The sequence below is a fragment of the Rhinolophus hipposideros genome, assembly GCF_964194185.1.
Source record: "Rhinolophus hipposideros genome assembly, chromosome: 16".
NCBI classification, from domain to species: domain Eukaryota; kingdom Metazoa; phylum Chordata; class Mammalia; order Chiroptera; family Rhinolophidae; genus Rhinolophus; species Rhinolophus hipposideros.
Window position 1 is genome coordinate 29,118,682 of NC_138062.1, and position 19,982 is coordinate 29,138,663.

The following is a 19,982-nucleotide window of genomic DNA, read 5'->3' on the forward strand; positions in this document are numbered from 1 at the left end:
GACTTGAGGGGTATCTATCTGACTTGTCTCATCTACCCTTTCACGTAGTAACATCTCCACCTGCTGGAACTTGAGGTTTGTGCTGCTAAAGGTGGGAGGTGTTTGGTAGGGATTCCGTGGACGGAGCACCAGCTGCGTTACCAGAGGGTCCCTCCTCCAATATATTCCTTTTCAAAGGAAGGTAGCGTTCTGGTGCTGAGACCTCCTTCTTCTCTTCCCGTTCATTAGCTCTCACAGTGGGGCTGTCCTGGGCCCAGGGAATGACTAAGAACACCGCCCCACCCCCTGCCCCCAGGAAGCAGGCACTCAGCATGGGTCCCAATTTCTGCACTTTTCTGAAAGACGATCCTCTGCTTCCTCCTCAGAGACTCAGTCCCAGGGATCCAGTTAATGCCTCTGGGACTGGAGTTCCTTGGAAACTTAACCAGGAGTCTGAACACAGCGTGGGTTTGACGTGGTCAGAGGCAGGCCAGGGAGTGGAGGCCATGAGAAGGCCCAGCTCTCAGCCCTGCATTGCTGCAATGCCCACCCTCCCTCCCCCTTCAGCCTAACATGCTTAAATCCATATCTCCAGGTAAGGGAATCGCTAGGGGTTTTAAGGAGCCCAACTCTACTCTTCAGGACGGGGGGCTGAAGCTCTCGTTCCAGAATCAGAGAAGTCAGAGGCCTAGGTCTTCAGTTCTGCCTCTGCCCTTGCCTTGGGAGAGTCAGTTCTCCACTCGGGGCCTCTGAAAACAGGAGATGGAGGCCAGGCCTCCGGTTTTGTTGTTCTGCAATTCCCGCACGTCTCCCCTGCTTCTCCACATGCGTAGAAAACCGCCCTTTGATGGAGCTATCTTTGCTGAGCCACCTTAGTTCTTCAGTCCGTCGCCATTGGTGACATCTTTGGATCTTGCCAGGGGCAGGAAGGAGAAGCTTCGAGCTTTGTGCAAGGGCTATTGTCTGGCGCCTGGGCTCCAGTGAGGGTGTAACCTCTTCAGGGCAGGAAAGAATGCCAGCAGTCCCTGAGGAAGGGCTGTCCAGAGCTTACATCAGCTTCTTCCGGTGGTCAATAGGCTCCAAGGCCAACTGGATTAGATGCCTTTCCCCCAAGCTCCCCACCCATGCCTGGGAGAGCCCCACACCATGGTGGCTTAGCTCTCACCTTGCATACTGTGCCCCCAGTCTCAGATCCAAGTGCAGAACCCAGCCGGCTGGGCCCACAGAGGCAAGTAAAACAGTGATGAAAGCATCCTTGGGATTGAAGGTGACTGATGACCACCACCTCTCCCCAGGCTCAGCTAACACAGACCTCCACTCTCCTCTCACATTGACTGCAGAACAAAGAGTTCCTGACAAGCACCCCTCTGGTACGTGGGCAGTGTTTCTGATCTCCCTCTAAAGGTCATCTTTCCACAGCTCCTCCCTTCCTGCCACCCCATCAGGAACTGTTTACTTCACACAGCTAAATGCCACAGTCCTTCTCAGCTACCTTGGCAGCATGCCATCAGAGCGCAATCAACAAAGAGAGCAGGAGAAGGCAGCAACCCAAAGGCAAAGTATGGTGCCCAGCCCAATTCAGAAATGTGACTCAGATATGTCACAGATGTCCTAGATCCTATCCAGACTCCCTTCCTTTGCCATCAAAACTTTCCTTTTGGCTCCTGCAGGGTCCAACAGATCTCCTCATCTAGCTGGGACACTCCTCGTTTAGCCTTTGGCTGCCCTTGAAAGGGACTCTAGAGAATACTAGAAAGACTGTAAAGCATATACATATTCCTTTGTGGATTACAGCATCTCAGGTGAGGTGGGCATGTGGACTCCAGAGTAAGCGTAGGTATACCTTATCCTCAGGTATGTCCATCGCTTTAGGGTGACAAAATGCTCTTCTGTACATTCTCCCAGTTTGATCTTTAATCACTGCCCCTGGAAAGGGCAGGGCTAAGGAAGGGGAAGGCAAGTTAAAGTTTCAGGAGATCCCAGAGACAGGGCACTCACTACTCAGGAGTGAGGTCTCCTTCAGCTCCGGCATGACTGGGATAAAAGTGTCATTTTAAGGACCCACTGAAACCAAAGAAGATCAGCCCTAGGGAAACCCGCGATCTGGGTCCAAAGTATGAATCTGCCGAGCCCCAGGTCCCTGAGTGTCTACAGCAGAACCTGGAGGAAGGTGCTCTTCCCCAGGCCAGTCTCCCTAGAGACCCAAGACCAGAGCACAGATACTCTGGAAGACGAATGCCTCACACAGGGTGGCAGCATTTCAGAACCCAGCAAATACTAGATGCTGGTATTCTTTCGGCAACTTGGTTTGGGAGATGCTATTCAGTTAGACTTAGCTAAGAGATTCATTCTTCTCTGGCAATTTCCCCAAGGTTCTACGTGTAGCCCTTTGGGGCAGGGGGACAAGAAACCCTAAAAAAGAGTGTTAACTAAAGACACTGGCTTTCCCATCTTAGGAAGGACGCCTGTCAGAAAGATACCCGTTCCTAGACTTGGTGGTCTGTCAGATACCGTGATCTCTCTCTTCTCTGCTCAGTTAGAGGCAGAGGAGGAAGACCAAAGGCATTCTGCTTTGCCTTTACACCTTTCCCCATGTAGGTACCCAGGGAAGGTCAATAACTGAATTTTAGCAAGCATCTCCGATGAATTTAGGAAGTAGGTCTGAATTGATGTATTACATAGAATAATAACAACGAACACTTACCGAGTCCTAGCCATAGTCCAGGCACTGTAATAAGTACTTTATGTGGATTAACTCATTTAATGCTCACAATTAGCCTTCTTATCCCCATTCTATAGATGAGAAAACTGAGGCACAGAGATGATACAGCTAGCTTCGTGAGGCAGCCGGAAGGGAGCACAGGCAATTTGCCTTCAGATCCTTCTACACAACCCCCTGGACTTAGACCATATCTGGAAATGTAGTCTGTGCCCCTGGAGTAAGACTACATCTCTTGTTGGACCAGCAGAGCCCTGAAACAGGTAAGAGGCTCCTTTGACACTAAAGCCTTGGCCCACGGATCCAGCTTCTGGACCCCCACACCTGTGAGGCTACTTGGGCAACAGAGCTACACCTATGCTGACACAGCTCAGTCTCCCACAGAATCCAGTGATCCCCAACAGAATTTTCTTACTGGCATCTCCTGCTCTGTCTCCTTTCTCTCCTTTCTCTCCTTTTGGGCCTCGGTCACCTGAAACAGAGGAGAAAAACTGGCATTAGAAATGGAAATAAATCCTAATGCTCAACAAAGTATTATCTGCAGGAGACTTAGTAACCCAAGACCAGAGAGAACCTCAAGCAGGAACTTGCAGCACTGGAGGGCACAGCAGGAAAGAGAAGAGCTTGAGCAGTTATGCTGCCTGTTTTGGTCACCCCGGGAAGGAGGATGGGCCCCGCTGAGACGTTTCTTCCCCTCCCCTCCTCATTACTGCCTAGACAGCAGACCTGCACAGACTAAAGGACTGCATGGTATTCAGCAGGAAGGAGACAAAGCAAAGATACTCCTATTAAATAGTCAAGGTTTTAGAAGTTCACATTCATGTTTGCTCTAATAAGCACATGGAGAGAAAAGGAGGGAGGGTCTTCAGTTACATAGGGAGAGATGCAGGTTATATGTCAGGCAGATTTACCAGTGGCGGAGGCTATAAAACACAAGGGAGAGTTCCCAGGGAATTGTGGAATTTCCTTTCCAGGATGTGGTTAAAAGAACCCTTTTCCCAGTTAGCATCTCACTCTACAAGGAAGTAGTAGGTCCTGACACCACTAAAGTAGGCATTCAAATGACTGGGGAATTCTATTCCAAGTACCTCCTGGAAGATATGTGCAAATCAAAAGCCCATGGCATATTGTCTGGTGAAAAAAAGCAAGCCAGCAAGTTCCAGGGGAGGACGCCAACCGTGATCCAACTTTCGAAAAAACAAAGGCAACCATACTACCTGTAAATATGAGTGTGCTGAGAAAAAGGTCTGGCAGGATATGCTCCAAACTGTTTACAGTAATTATTCTAAAGAGGAAGAGCTTAAGGGACAGAAGAGTAGAGGGCTCACGTTTTGCTTTACATTTTCTACACTCCTGTATTGTTAAAGTTTTTCAACGTGCTGCGTTTGTCATCTGTCGTAAAATCAGTTTTTAAACATGTGGATCATCAAAGGAAGGAAAACTTCAGCTTGTTTCATCACCAACCAGAAAGTAGAATAAAATTCCCAGTGATGCAAGGTTAAGAGACCATCCTGGACATGAGGTGGGAAGGATTAATAATAGGTTTTTCTTAGATTTGATTTTAACAAGTGTGAAGACCATGTCTGGGGAAAGAGCATTGGATTTCCTCATCTTCTGCAATGATGAGAGGTGGTTGAGCTGCCCTTGAAATGGACATGGAAAGATGGGGACTGACTATAAAATGGGCTCCCTTAAAAAACAAGGTGACTATCAATAGGGAAGAAAAACAAATCAGAAGAAACACTCTTGGCAATGTAAAGCTGAGAACTGATTAAAGTTTGAACTATTTGGGGAATTAAAAGAATCTGAGGCACTGTGAGGCTCTGGCCATCCTGGGAGGCGGTGGCTCTCCTGGGTCTTATGCAGCCTCTGTGTTTCTCCCGCAGGCCTACTCTCCTGGCTTGGCTTCCTCTGAGCTGCAGCCAGTAGGAACACTGGTTCCCCCTTGCACTTCTGCAGCACTTTAGAGTTTACAAAGTGTTTTCACACCTGTACATCCTGTTTAATCCTCACGACAGCCCTGTGAAATATGTTATCACGGGAATTGCTAGTTTTGGGATAAAGACAGCGATGGTGAACGATGAGATGAAGTGACTTGCTCAAGGTCACTCAGCCACTTGCTCAAGGTCACTCAGCCAGTCAGTGGCATAGCCAGAATTTGAAGCCAGTTCACTGACACCAATGCTCGTGCTGGTGCCCAGGGGCTGGCAGGGAGCCAGGGCGCTCTGAGATTTATTATTACCTTTGAACCCACGCATGCCCATTGCTCCTATGGCTCCTGGCTTCCCATCATCACCCTTGGGGCCAGGCAGTCCTGGGGTTCCTCTCTCTCCTGGCAGACCTGGGGAGACAAGAGACAAATTGGCGAGCCTGAGACTCAGAACTGGAAGGGCCCTTAGTGGTCATTGTCTGGCTCAGCAGTCGACCTCAACCATACAGCCTCCCATTACCTTCATTTCCTGATTCTTCTCAGGTAATTTAAAGATGCTGCAAAGGCATCTTGAAGCGTCCCAAAAGTCAGCACAAACCTTTCCCATCATCACCTTTGACCTAGTTAGGCTGGGTCCCTCCCCACCAAAGATCCAATTGTATTGTGAGTGATGGTGGTGGTGCCAACCCCATTTGGGAGATGTCCCTTTACCGCTAGCTGTACTGGAGATTTAGATTTGGCAAACATTTTGGGGGAGCATTTTCTATGTGTCAGGCACTGTCTGGATGCTTTACCTAAAAGTATCTAATTTAATCCTCACAATAAACTGAGGTATTATTTCACCTGTGTTACAAATGAGAAAACTGAGACCCAAAGATTAAGTAACCTGTCACACAGCAGAGGGTGTTGGAGGCAGGATCTGAGCCCTGGTCTTTCTGAACTAAAAGACCATGGTCAGTCAGCTTCATGTCACGCTGATGGAAAAGGGCTTACTGGAAGTTAGGGTGGGAGAAAGATGAACTAGCTCCCCATCCTGCTTAAGGAAAAACAAAAAACAAAAAAGGTCCCTTCCTTGTGGTAAACCCAGGAAAGTCTAGAAATGGGGATCATAGGCTGAGGAGGAGAGAGGAAGTCAGTAAATGGGATGGATGGCCGGCTACCAGGGCTCCTGAAAATAAGACCCCACAGCCATGGCTATGTCACCAGAGAGAGCCAGAATCAACACATGCTTTCACCCGGGCCTGGGCCCCCAGGGGCCTGACCTAAGCCCACAGTTATCTCTGCAGAACGGAGCAGCCTTCATTAACTGATTGTTCTTTCCTGCTTTGACTGTTATTTGGTTTTCTTTGGGCTTTTTCTGGAAAAACGGTCTCTCACTGGTTAGTCTTCGAGAGGATGGGTAGCCCCAAGAGGGTGGCAGGACCTCAGAGAAGAACTTAATTTTTTTTTCCCTCCCTAACACAATGTTTGCAGAGTCCAATAGCCCTTTTGCCACAGAACTATGGATCTAGTGTAGGAAGATCCATACTAGGGCACATCCTATAATCTACGAAGGCACAAAAAGGGGTTTCGCGGCACTGAGAGCCCTTGGGCATCCTCAATTTTGAATTTCGGGAGCTCCCCTGAGAGGGGGAGGCAAGGAGTGGAGGCTAGGCTGCGGGCTCTCCCTGTGCCAGCCTCTGCTTCCTGTCCCGTTTGCAACCTCCTTAGAGATTTAGGAAGGAGATGATTTGGAGGTATGATTCCTGACATAAATAAGTAGACAGCTTTTCCCTGATAAACTTCTCTGTTTATTACGTTAACCAGAAGACTCTGCACTCTCTTAGAAAAATGTTGTTCCCAGGATAGGCTCAGGAATGGACAGACCGGGATACAAAGTGTGATAAAGTAATGGAACAGGAATTTCCCCAGACAATGAGTGGAAGAGCATACAGCAGCTCTTAGAATAATGTAATTTCATTCAACGTCGTTTCATTATAACATTGAGATACCATGGGAGCTTACTGCTTGTTTGTATCAATTAGCCTACGATCCAATTGGTTTTTGTTTTACATTGTTTTGCTTAAAGTCACAGAAACTATTGATGACGTTATGCGAGGGCTCTTTCCAGAAGCCCAAATAATACCCTCCCATCAGCCACTGGATCTTCAGGGCTGTCACTAGCGCGTATAGCAGGATGGGGAAGTTAGGAAAGGGGAAGGTGTGTATTGACCTGTGTCGGTGCAACAGGAAGTGGGGGCATCAGGTGCCTGGTGATTCAGGAAACACTAAGGGGTGGGGGTGCACAGCATAATTGGAGGGTTGGTCCAGATGGCAGGACACCATCAATTCCTTTTGAAGGCCCTGGTCACATGGAGCCTGACTCCTGGGGTGGAAAGTGGCTTAAGGGAGCAGTGAGCCTATCACACACCCTTTTCCTTCAAATCCTAGTGCTGTCTATGGAAAAGTATTTGCTCCACCCTATTGTTACACCAACAGCCTGTCAGTCTCTTAACAGAACAGGGCATTTGAGGCTGCTATGTGAGTGGGCATTCTTCCAGGGAACCCCACCTCTGACACTGATGAAAAAGCAGAGGGTCGGGGATGGATTGGGAGCCCCTCCCCTTCTTGGTATGCCCATGGCCCTCCCAGGACCCTCCCCATTACCTCGAAGTCCAGGTAATCCAGGGATTCCAGGCTCGCCTTCCTTCCCTTCATCACCCTGATCACCTTTTGGGCCAGGTGGTCCTGAAAGGATTATAAACAGCACCAAGGTTAGAAGGCAGCTTTCTGGAGCAGGCCGCCTGCAGAGAAAACACAAACTCCCTCCTAGAGAGGGGAAGGGTCAGCATGATGCTTTAGAAGCAGCCAGGGCTCCACCTTGCCTAGTCTTGTGTGTGTGGTAGGGGAATCAGGGAAAGCTTTCTGGAAGAAGTAATATCCAAAGGGAAATCTCAAGGCAGGATAGAGGGTGACTAAGTAAAGGGGGGAGTAGGAGTGTGTGATGAATTGAATGTTTGTGTGTCCCCTAAATGCATATGTTGAAGCCCTGCCTCCCCCACCCCCCACCAGGGTGATGGTATTTGGAGGTGGGGACTTTGGGAGGTAATTAGGGTTAAAGTCATAAGGGTGGAGCTCTCTTGATGGGGTTAGTGCCCTTGTAAGAAGAGACACCAGAGATTTCTCTCCCTCCCTCCCTTTCTCTCGCTGGTGAGCATGCCTTCTCTGCCACATGAGGGAGGACACAGCAAGAAGGCAGCTGTCTGCAAACAAGAAAGGGCTCTCACCAGAACCTAATCATGCCAGCAGCCTGATCTCAGACTTCCAGCCTCTGGAACTCTGAGAAGGAAATATCTGCTGTTTAAGCCACCCAGTCTGTGGTATGTTGTTAAAGCAGCCTGAACAGACTAAGACGGAGTGAAAGTGGGCAGAGTGAACAGCCCCTGTAAGAGCTTAAAGAAAGACATATGGGAGCCATAATGGTAGAAGCTGAGGGAACATAATGGGATGAGTGAGAAGGTTGAGAAAGTGGAGGGTCCTGAAGGTCCAGCCTAAGTGCTGGACTTGACCCTAAGGGCCCAGACTCCATAGGAGGGGCCTGAGAGAAGAGCGTGATCAGATTTGCACACAAGGAAGATCACTCAGGCTGCGGTGTTGGAAAATGGATCAGAACAGGAGGGAAAGCAGAGAAGAAAGGCCAAGGAGGAGGCTGCACCCCAGGTGAGAGGTGCTGGAGTCCTGAATTAGGGACGTGGTGGTAGGGAGGGATGTGAGCAGCTGGTTGGAAGTAGGAGAGACAGACCTTGTCTAAATATAGGTGAAGGCAGAGGAGGCAGCCAGAATCATGTTTAGATTTCTGGCTGAAGCACCTGAATGAAAGAAGGGGTTCCTAAGTGCGCCTGAGTGGGGCTTCCTTCCAGGGTGAGACTCCAGCATGGCAGGAATTCTAGAGGTCTGTGATTGGATTCAATCCCTGCAACAACACTGGGTATTGAAGTTACTCGTCTGAAGCCACAAAACCAGCCAGCAAGTGAAAGAGCTGTCTGGTCCTCGGTCACTCTGCGTCACTCATCACCCTAGACATCTTGCCATTCCCAAAGTGCAAACTAAACCTTCTCACCACTGCAGCCTGCTGTTCCCAGGCTGGTGAGCTGCGGAGTCATTCTGCTATAGCTACCTGCTCCCCACCACCTGAGGAGGACGTTCATTACCACCTTCTTGGCCAAACATTCTCTGATCCATCATTCTGGCTGGAAGTGGGCATGGCGTGTTTGAACTTATGTACTTAGTGCTATTTGACATTTAACTCACACTGCCTTGTCCTGTAGTCATAGGTGTACGTGTTCTCTTTTTCCTAACAACATTGCCAGCTCCCTGAGACAGGGCGACATCCTTGACATCCTTATTCCAGCTGTGAAGATCCAGACTCTAAGCTCTCCACTCTTGCTGCTTTGTGAGAGAAAAAGAGAACCAAGGAAAATGCCAAACTGCACTGCACTGAGTTGAAGAGTGTCCCCACAAAACTCATGTCTACCCAGAACCTCAGAATGTAACCTTATTTGGAAATAGAATCTTTGCAGATGTAATTAGTTAACAGAAGGTCATTCTTGAGTAGAGTGGGCCCTAACCCAATGACTGGTGTCATTATGAAAAGGAAGTGGGCTGGCCTGTTGGCTCAGGTGGTTGGGGTACCAGCTGGGGTCGCCACCAACTGCCTCAGCCGCGGGGAGCGCAAGGCTCATCATACCAGCATGGGCCAGGGAGCTGTGTCCTACACAACTAGACCGAGAAACAACGGCTTAAACCGGAGTGGGGGAGGGGGAGGTGGAAAAAGGGGGGTAAAAAAAAAAAGAGGAAGCACAAATAGACACATGAGGGGAATACCATGTGGTGATAGAGGCAGATATTGGAGTGATGTGTCTACAAGCCAAGGAATGCCAAAGATTCTGGCAACATCTAAAGTTTGGAAGAGGCCAAGAAGCATCCTCGAGCTTTCAGAGGCGGTATGGACCCCTTGATTTCAGACCTACAGCCTCCAGAACTGTGAGAGAATAAATTTCTGTTGTTTTAAGCCACCAAGTTTGTGGTACTTTGTTATGGCAGCCCTAGGAAACCAAAACATGTATACTCACAGCATAGCAGTAATGTTTTGCACAATACGTATTTGATGAATGAATGAGTATACGAGATCAGTGTGTGTTAATACACACAAAACAACCAGGAGGCCAAGATCAAGATGTACTGATACATTACAGAAGTTGGCACTGTCCCCAGGCCCACATCAAAGTTGACAGCTGTTTAATAATTCAACGGCACGTGCACAGAGAAAAAGTAATCCACAATTTAAAAATGCAAAGTTACGCAAATCATTTAAGGAGGACTGGGTTTTGCCGCCGTCTTCCTGTTTTCTATGAAGAAAAGCAAAGGCAGACTGGCCATATTGATCCCAGTTTTCAGGTGACAGGGTTGAGACACAGAGCCTGTTTGGAACACCCCTAAGATTGTACAGCAAAGGAAAGACATAGTAAAGAAGCACATCAGCCTCCCAACTCCCATGCCAGCAATCTCCAGGCCAGGGCGAGGCTGCAGAAAGGGAACTGAGAGAGGTGCCTGTATCTCTGCATTCCATGAGTTGCCACTGTGTTGGACCTTCCGTCCCCAGTATCCCCCACCCCTTTTCATGCTCCTCTGCCCCCTCCCTCCCTCCCCATGGGGAACAAAGCTCTCCAGGAATTGAGCAAGTTAAGCGTACAATGGACCACACACTCCAATTTGTCTTATTCGCTCTGATTCCGGTGTGACTCAATGTATGGATCTTCCCAAGAGTAATTCTTACAAGGGGAGGATGCTGCCCAGCAGAATGGCCCTGATAGTGGGGCATCAGGATGGCAGCTATCATTTGGAAAGTGGGGGTTGAATATGGATATGGAGCATCTTGAGTTCAGGTCGTGGTTCTATAAAATTTAAATAAAAATCCCTTCCTCGGGCATTTGTAGTGAGGAGTCAGTGGATTAAATGCCATCTGGATATAAAGGGGCTTGGTAACCTTTGAATCGCAAGGCCATCCTTGACCATCTATCTGTACCTCACTTTTCATAATGCTCCATTCGAACAATTCTTAGATGACTGTGTATGGGGATTCTAAGCTGCACCTGAAATCTTCCTGCCAAGCTTGGTCTGAAAAACATCCTACACGTGGACATAGTTTAAGGACACAAATAAGTGGTTAGGGGGGTCCTTCACTGAAGGTTAACTGGGAAAAAGTTGGGGTGAGCAGTAAAAGTGGGTGCTAATTTCCAAGCCTTAGTCATGTTCTCAAGAGGTACGGCCCTGCCAGACTCAGAGGAACATACAGTGTGGCCGGTCTGAGCCTCGTGGGGCCAGGCTGCCCGGAAGTCTGAGGACCAAGCTTTTCTTCAAATCATTGCTGCCTGTGGGTAACGCAGTCCTGAGATCTGACTTTTTGTCATTCTCGCAGGAATCCAGGCCAAAAACCTCAAGCTTGCTCTGTGTGCCTCCTCCCTTTCCTCTGCCCTCCCCACTGTTACTCTGCAAGGCGCTTGTCATTGAGGCGATTCTTGTGTCATGTCTCTACCTCCTTCCTCACTGCCACCAAGCTCATTAAGTTTTCGCTCCCAGCCGGTTTAGAGACCTCTTTATCTCGTCTTTCTCTTCAATGCACTGTGAGCATTGCCGTGGATTAATCCTATCAGTATCAAATGAACTCAGAGCCCCTCTTAGGACAATGTGCCATGGGCCCCTCTGCTGGAGACTCCTGCAGGTCATTCCCAAACGATGCCTTCTGCAAACTTACAGTCGGATGCTTCTGGATACCAACTCTCTTCCACCTCAGCAGAAACATTCTTCTCGTGGTGTCCCCAAATGCTTTCCTTTCTAAGCATCCTGTCTCTCTTAGCCCTGGAGCTCACCGTCACACACATCCTTCTGATCTCTTAGGGCACCGGGACAGAGCCCCCCAAATCACGGGAAGGAACCACCATTGTTCACAAACTCCCCATGGAGGACACCCCTGAGCCTGCTCAAGCCATCCTGTACCCACTCGTGGGGCACTATCACTCACCTTGAACTGTGGACCCCAAGGAGAACAGGCCTCTCTATAGGTCTGGAGCCCCCCTCTCTGCGACTCTGAGCCTCACACAACACCTGTCACACATAGAGATTCAAAGAATGACTTCTAGGCAGTCACAGAAGCCGTTACGGTGTCAGTGGTACCCGGATCAACTTTTTTAACTTAGCTTTGTACACTGTCACTTTCTTATCTTTTCTACCAATGAAGCAGGCCAGAGTATAGAGGTGGGCTGGGATTAGGAGAGCAGGGTCTATTTCTTCTCAATCGTGAAAACAGCCCAAGAACCCCCTCCACTGTGCTTCTGGTCTGGTATGCCAGCTTCTCCTTCCTGCCCTCCTCCTACAGGGGCAACAGGGAGTAGGACCTCTGTACCCGGGGCCCCCTCCCAAAGCCTGTCCCCTAGTCTAGCCCACTCCACCATGCTGCTCCCAGGGCAGTTCTGCCCTGGCCCAGACTGCCCATGAGCTGCTCCAGCTGGAAGCATCTCCAGAACAGAACAAAGGATATGTGACCCAGCATGTGGGAGAAATACCAGGATTCTTCTGGGAACCAGCCCACAGGGAGGGAAAAGCAATCCGTTCTCTCTTCCCAGATCCTGGCACTAGTGATGGGGTGGGGGAACGCATGTGTGCTGGAATCTGGACAGTGACCTGCCAAGAACAAATTCTCTTGATAGCTGATGAAGTGGGCCTGAGGCCAGCAACACAGTGACCAAAATTGTAATGTAAACACCACTCCCAGAATCATGCTCATCCCCAGGCGGCTGACAGAGGTGGAGTCCCTCAATTAATTACTCTAGTAATTACTTTTTCCTGATGTCACTGAGGCACTGGACTCTATTACCTTTACCAGTTTGCGAGGTCTCTCACGTCCCTCATTCCAGCATCCTCTCCACTACCCTGAGCCTGTACACAGGGCAGGGACCATCAGCCCCATTTCACCGCTGAGGAAACTGGGGCCCAGAGGGCGGTCCTGGCCTTCCAGGTCAGCTTTCCTCTGAGCCTCAAGGGCAAACAGGGTGGTGGGCAAGGCTGGGTGTCATTGCTAATTTTCACAGCATGCTCTCTCCTTCCTTCCCAGCGGAATCAGATGTGGAAAGTGAAATGACAGAGTGCCATACATCCCGCCCAGGGAGTTGCTGCCCAGCTCATGGTTACCAATCTCTGGTTGAGGAGAAACACTATTTACATGTTGCTCTCATCAGAGATACTCAATACGTCCATCATATCCCTATTCACTAGGGACCAAAGTCCCAATGTTTGAGCCTGGAATCCAAGGCTCCACAACATTACACCCGCCCTTTATAAACATTTGTTGAACTAGAATCTCTAATCTACTAGATGGCATTTTTTCTCAAAAATGTAGCCCACAGATAAATTTGCTTTGCCAACTTGTTTTCATGAATTGAGAGATGTGCTTTCTAGTCCCAGCGGGGCCACTGCCTCGAGATTTGACTTGGCCAAATCTCTGAGCCTCAGGGTCCTCAACTACAAAACAAGAGGCGTGGACGAGATGATTTCAGAGATCTATTATCGCTCTAATGTTCTGTGAGTCTATAAAGGACCATCTAGCAGACACTCTGAATATGGCTGGAGAGTTCTGCCTTCAGGCCTTTGCTCACGCCTTCGCCCCTCCAGACATGCCGCTCTTCTCTGGATACCTTTGTATTCTGTATTCCTCCCCTCTCGGGTTGCCTTTCCCCTCCTGGTACGCCTCATCTCTCTGATCATCTAAGTTTGCTGCTGCTTTCATAGCCACAGACAGATTTCAACAGACCTGATTGAAAACCTAAATCAGAAAACAGAAAGCACTGCTGGGAATGTACACAAAAGACAAACTGGAGACAAAATTCATAGAAAACTATAACAAAGCCAGAGAATGAAAACCATTCGGAGTCAAGCTCAAGAATAACATAAATAAGCTCATATTTGAAAAATATACATAGTTGAGTATTTGTGGATTCTGAGCCAAGAAAGGGCAAAGTGTGTGTGTGTGTGTGTGTGTGTGTGTGTGTAAGGACTAAGAGAGGAACTGGACAATGCTAGGGCAGAAAGGTCGCTCTAGACAGCAGTACATCATTGTATGAATGCTATCTGGTAAAACATTCCTTATCCAAAAGCGAGGGTAGAGTTTTATCTCGTTCAAGTTGAATGGTAGTTACATTTGGATATGCCAAACAGAACTCTCTTTACTCATACCAATTCGCAACCATGAGAGAGAGAGGTGGGAAAGGGAGATACTAGATGCAGTGGTGATCCTGGGAACTAGAGGGGCAGAGTGGTAGTCACTTCTGAAGAGCCAGCAGCTCATCAAGAATGCAGAGCTTGAAGACTGGAAGGCAGGCCTGAGATGAAACTTTCAGTTCAAGACAATTGAGTGTGAAAGAAAGACTACTTGGAGGATTCCACTGGAAGAACCTTGACAAATGAATGGCCCAGAGCAGTTTCAGTTCGAGCCAAGGAGAGTGGACTTGGAAATTAAAGATCCAGGTTGTGAAATGTTCAGTGAGGCCCAGGATGAGGTACCAGGAGGAAGCATGGTGATGTTTGTTGACTGGAAGAGGAAGGAAGTGGGGAGAGCCTGGGAGGGACTACCCCCAAATACAGGAATGGAATCCAAGGGACCATGGTCCCTACTCTCTTCATTGTTCATTGCTGGTATCTCTTCACTTGGAAAGCAGGATGGTCAGCGATAAGAATATGGCTTTTGAGCCAGAAAGACTCACTTTTCAGACCTTGACTTTGCCACTTGTCAGTTGCATAAGAAACAGTGGAAAAGTTATTCAAGTTTCTTATCTATAAAATGGGGACACTAATACATTTTTGCAGAATGTAAGAATTAGTGGTCTTCAATGTCTTAGACAATTAATTTAGAGAATTTATGAGTATTTAGAGAATTAATGTTGACAAAATGTCTGGCTCATAGTAGGTCATGATTTGGTAGAGCTGCTATTATTACTAAGTACCTGCTATGGTACTTAGTAGTGGGGGGTCAAGGAAAAGAGAAGACAGGAAAAGCGAAGATCCCAGTGGTGTAGACTTGAAAGAAGAAATTCTGCCCCCAGCCCTCCTTTGACTTCTGAGAGGTAAAATCCAAAATGACCCAGGACAAGAAAACCAATTTTCTGATTGTCCAGGTTCAAGATTTAACGGTTGTTCCACAAACATTCATTGAGTTCCAGTTACATGTATTGCACTGTTAGGTGCCGGGGAACACAGGGGTGAACAGATGGGGGTGGACGTGGTGTAGCAGAATGAGCACTGGGCATTGATTGGGCTGAAAGTCCTGGCTTGATCACTGAATTGTACACTTCAATGGGTGAATCTTACAGCATATAAATTATGCCTTATTCAAGCTGTTGAAAACAAAAGTCCTGGGTCAGATCATTACCAGCTGTGTAGCCTTGAGTAAATCAGCTATTTCCTTCTGGAGCCTCAATTGTTTTTCTGCAAGAATGCTACCCCACCCTCAATAATGAAACCTGCCTTCCACCAACCTCACAGCTCGTCATGAGGACCCACTGTAAAACAAAATAATGTACGTGAAATTACTCTGTGAACTGGAAAGTACTATGCAAACGGGAGGCTTCATCACTACTACTTTCCACTCTGATAAACGTAGACGCTCAGAGGAGGGAGACTTGGGTGAGCTAGAGAGGCCAGCAGGGTTCTTGGAGGAAGTAGGTTGGAGTGAGAACTGAAGGATCATTGGGATTTGGATGAGGAGGAGGAAAAGGAAGAAGGAGGAACTGCAGTAGGAGGCACAGCTGGAGTAAAGCTATGACAGCAGGAAGGCAGGTTATATCTCTGGGGCAGTGACAAGTCATGTCCCACTGGGCTGGATGCTTTATCCAGGACAGGGGGTGCAAGCTGGCAGTCTATGGACCATATGTGGTCCCCAGATGTGTTTTATTTGGCCCACAGTGTTAAACAATTAACAATTTCTAGAACATTCCACGTTTCTAGTTTCTCTTGAAAAATGGGAAGACCTTGTCAATTATAAGCCTGGCCAAAATGGGCTGGATCTGCCATAGCCCCTACTACTCCCCCAACACCACGGTCACTGTACTCACTGACATTGTTCCACTGGTCCCTGCAGACAGTTCTGTTTGCAACCCCTGGATTAGGGAAACAGTTAGAGGGGAAGGCAGGAAAGACAGGCTGGGGCCAGGTATATGATGCAAAGCACACCAGCTCCGGGATCAGTAAAGCCTGGGTCCAAATCCTGGCTCCATCATCTCCTAGCCTGTGAGCAGCTTCCTGAATCTCAATGCACTTGTTGTTTTAAAACACAGTACATGAGATACCCCGGGCACTGCACCTGACATAGGTGGTGTTCAAAACGGTACTATTACTGTCTGCTGTTACGCTAAGGAGTTTTTACTGAATCTGGCAGAACTTGGGAGCCATGGTGGGTTCTGATGGGAGGTGATGTGGGAAAAGTACAGATATGGGAAAAGTGATGTGCAGGGTGGACAACAACAGGAAGGCATGGGCGGGGTGGGGTGGGGTAAGGGACTAGAGAGAAACAAGACAGGGAAGTTGGTTCTAAAGGCTCTAATGTTCAAGGGTGCCAAGCAAGAGTACAAATGGAGGCCTGCCCATTTTTTGCCATGATGTTTGAAAGCTACAAATGAAGCCAACAGATTGTTAAATAAAATATGTCCATCTACCTGGATGAATATACCCTGTTTCCCCGAAAATGAGGTTTAGCAGGACAATCAGCTCTAAGGTATATTTTGGAGCAAAAATTAATATAAGACGTGGTCTTATATTATATAAGCCCTGGTATATATTATATTATATTATATTATATTATATTATATTATATTATATTATATCTGGTCTTATATTAAAATAGGACCGGGTCTTATATTAATTTTTGTTCCAAAAGACGCATTAGAGATGATTGTCCGGCTAGGTCGTATTTTCGGGGAAACACGGTAGCTTTGTAACAGCCTGGAAGGCCAGGTTGAAATTCCAACTCCTTGTAGCTCTACACATCGGAACACCATGACACTGGAGCAATGCCTCCCTGTTCCCAGCGTGAGCCTGCAGCCTGACCCTCTGCTGTTCTCCCCAGCTCCAAACCCTTGCAGGCCCCAGCTGGCACACCCAAGCTGACTACCCTATCCCCCATTAGCCACCCTTGGCCTTTTTCATGCCTAGGGGTGTAGACACAGAGTGTAGTCTCTTGAGTTCACAGGCATATGTGCAGGCCTGGAAATGGGTATAGGCAGAAAATTCCAGGGTCCTATGGGGCAAGACTTAATCAAGAAGATATGGGCTCCCAATGTCAAGTCAGCGTGGGGAGGTAAAGGGAGTCCTGGGCCCTTGGGGAAGGTGCACAGGGAGAGGGCCTGAGCAGAAGGGGCCCAGGCACGCACTGTGGGCTCCATACCTTTGGCTAGGGAGATGTTCCTCAGAGCGATGGAGTGCTCCCAGTCCTTGAGGCGCAGGTCCTCTGTGATGGTGTTGAGCATGGCCAGCTCCTGCTTGAGCTGCAGCTCCATGCCCATGTGCATCAGGCGCATGCGGCGTGTGTCCTCACTGGCGTTACTCACCAGCACCTGCAGGTCCAGCAGCCGCGTGCTGTGGAGGGCCATGTCGTAGGACAGGCTGTAGTTGAGGCCACGCAGGGCACCACCCACGTCGGCCAGCTCCTCGCCCAGGACGACCACCCTGCGCGCCAGCCTGTCGAGCAGGCCTGCATGGCGCCCCAGCAGCAGCTGGCTGCGGTTGCTCTCCACCTGCAGCTGGTAGAGCTCCAGCTGGGCTGCGTCGCTCTGCTGGCCTGTGCGGTCCCGCAGCAGGGCCACCGCCTGCTCTGTCTGTGCCGCCTGCGCCTGCAGCCCCCACAGCGCGCCCTCCAGCCGCTGCACCGCGCCAGCCAGTGCCAGTAGCGAGTCCGATTGGTTCTGCAGGGCATCCTGCACCTTCCACACCTGTTCCGTCAGGTCTGCCTGCAACGGCGCCTGCAGCAGCCTTAGCTGCAGGTCCCGGAAGCTCTCGTTCAGCCGGTTCACGTTGCGAGTCAACGCCTTCAGGTCGTCTGGGGAGCTCCGGGGCCTGGACACTGCAGAGGAGGATGGGGAGAGGTGAGCACCACGGGGGGTCCCTGGGTCCCAAGAGGAAGGCCTAGCCAAAGTGTGGCTTGCAGTAGGTGCTCAATAAACCACAGATTGAGGGAAAGCAGAGGTGGCTGTATTTGAGTGTCCTAATGGATCCGAAGCACTGAGACAAGCCAACGGTCCTCGAAATTGTCTGCCCGTTAGAATGACCTGGCCAGGTGCACCACCAGCAGAAATTATGATTGAATTGGTCTGGGTATGGCCTGGGCTTTTTTGGAATTTTTAGAAGAGACTGAAATACTTCCAAGGTGCAGACTAGGTTGGGAACCACTGTACTTCTCTAATGATGATGTATGAGGTTGATTCATATGAAATGTTCACTTATGTGTGTTGAAATGGTCAGATAGCCACAGTTTCATGTGGCTCAGCCTACCTTACTGTGTGTGGTTATCCTCTCAAGTCCAAGAGGCAGGTACCATTATTGTCCCCTTTCATGGTTAGTTTAGAGCTGCTAAAGTGTGGCCCAAGATAACCCAGCAAGTAAGTCGTTTGCTCCAGAACCTGGGTGCTTCCCCACAGGTCCGTTCCAGAACTGCCTGAAGGAACCACTCCTGCAGCAGACGCAGCCCAGCTCTAAGGAACACTGTCTATTTCCTGGCCTCCTGAGTTCCGAGACCCTTTCCCTCATGCTCACCTGCTGCAGAGAGGGCCCCCCTGGATGGCTGCACACACTTTCATATTGATATCCTTCCTCCTCTTGCTCCTCCAACCCTTCTTCTGGATCCCCTATTTTCCCTCTGCAGGCAAACATCCCATCTCAGTGACTTCCCCGCCTTTTCTCTTGGGGAGGTTCCTTTCCTTGGTTACACGCAGTTATTTCACAAGCAAAGAGGAGGGATGTGCATCTTAAGCATTAGAATCTGGCATCGAGTGTCTCCTGGAAGCTAGTGAGTCGCACTGACTCAGGCACACTGGGGCTGGAATGCTTAGGGATCCTTTCTCTCTGCTTTCTGTGTGCTGTCCACAGCCATCTCCCTCTCTGCGCCACACACTAGAGAAATGGCAACCGTAGTGGGGGTGGGGCAGAGTGGGAGGTGAGGCAGATGCGGTGTAGAGGGAATTCTGTCTTGGAAATCTTGGAATGGATAGAGACAGGTAACTTGATACACAGCTTGTTCAAACAGTTGAGAAAATTCGGATAGAACCACTCTCTTCCAGAATCTCAAGTTGGGAAGAGGGAAGATTGGTTGTGAGGGTATTTGTGGCACGTGAAGACCAGCTGTCACAATCCTTCAGCAATGCTTCTGGAACTACAAGCATTTATGGTGGCCCCTCTGGAGGAGATAAGTCATTTCAGATTAGATTCGGAGGCTCATTGGGCTCGATGGGGCCTTGGAGCCCCACCTCAACTTCTCCCTCCCCCAGCACTTTATTCTCCAAGAAAATCACACTGCCAAGTGGTCACCCAGACTCTGGTTATACCCATCTCTCCACCTTCAGTTAGTTCTTACTGTTGGAACACTCTGCATTCTGTTCAGTCTGGAAATTTGCCTCCCTGTAGTTTGTCTCCAATGATCCTGCCCTCTGGGGTCATGTAGAGCTAATGCAATTTTTTTCCACAAGACAGCTCCTCGGAATTTCAAAGACAACTATCATGTCTTTGTTACGTAATAACATTTCTGGTTTAAAATCTGCAGCTCCTACATCTGTTCTCTCATGACTAAGCTCCCCGCCTCCATCCATCCTGGCTGCCCTCTTCTGCACATACTCCTTAAATCTAAATGTGGTTTTCCAAGGTGTGGACAGACTGGGCAAAGTATGGGGGAAGGTTCAGTTCTTTCATTCTGGGCATGAAACTTCTACTAACGTGGCCCAAACTGGGCCCAGTTTAGCTTCATTTCGGCTTTTCAGACTTTTGCCATGGGGTTGGCATCTATGCAGTCTTTGGGGAAAAATTTCCCCAATTTACAGATGAAGAGACTGAGGCCAGGGGAGTGTAAGTGATCTGCCCAGAGACAGGCTTCCTGACTCCTGCCTGGTCCAGCACTTCACTCCACTCCTCCACCATTTTGGAAAGTTAACTAAAGAGTTGTCACTACAAGGAAAGGTTCTGGGGAAATGGATCCATGACCCAATTACAACCCCCGGAACCACAGGAACTGTCTGCTTAAGAAATCTTCATAAGCCAGGATTTGATTTTAAAGCCAGTGTGTTT

The 19,982-nt window shown here is 48.9% G+C and overlaps 1 protein-coding gene across 1 annotated transcript in view; it reads right to left on the minus strand.

Annotated features, from left to right (window-relative positions):
- The window catches only part of SCARA5 (scavenger receptor class A member 5), a 102,607-nt gene that overhangs the window by 21,455 nt on the left and 61,170 nt on the right, over positions 1-19,982 (minus strand). Inside the window, exons 4-7 of the mRNA XM_081075634.1 lie at positions 17,098-17,772; positions 7,275-7,355; positions 4,941-5,039; positions 3,114-3,170 (exon numbers count right to left, since the gene is read on the minus strand). Of these exons, the coding sequence (XP_080931760.1) occupies positions 3,114-3,170; positions 4,941-5,039; positions 7,275-7,355; positions 17,098-17,772 (912 nt within the window). The remainder of the gene's footprint in view (positions 1-3,113; positions 3,171-4,940; positions 5,040-7,274; positions 7,356-17,097; positions 17,773-19,982) is intronic.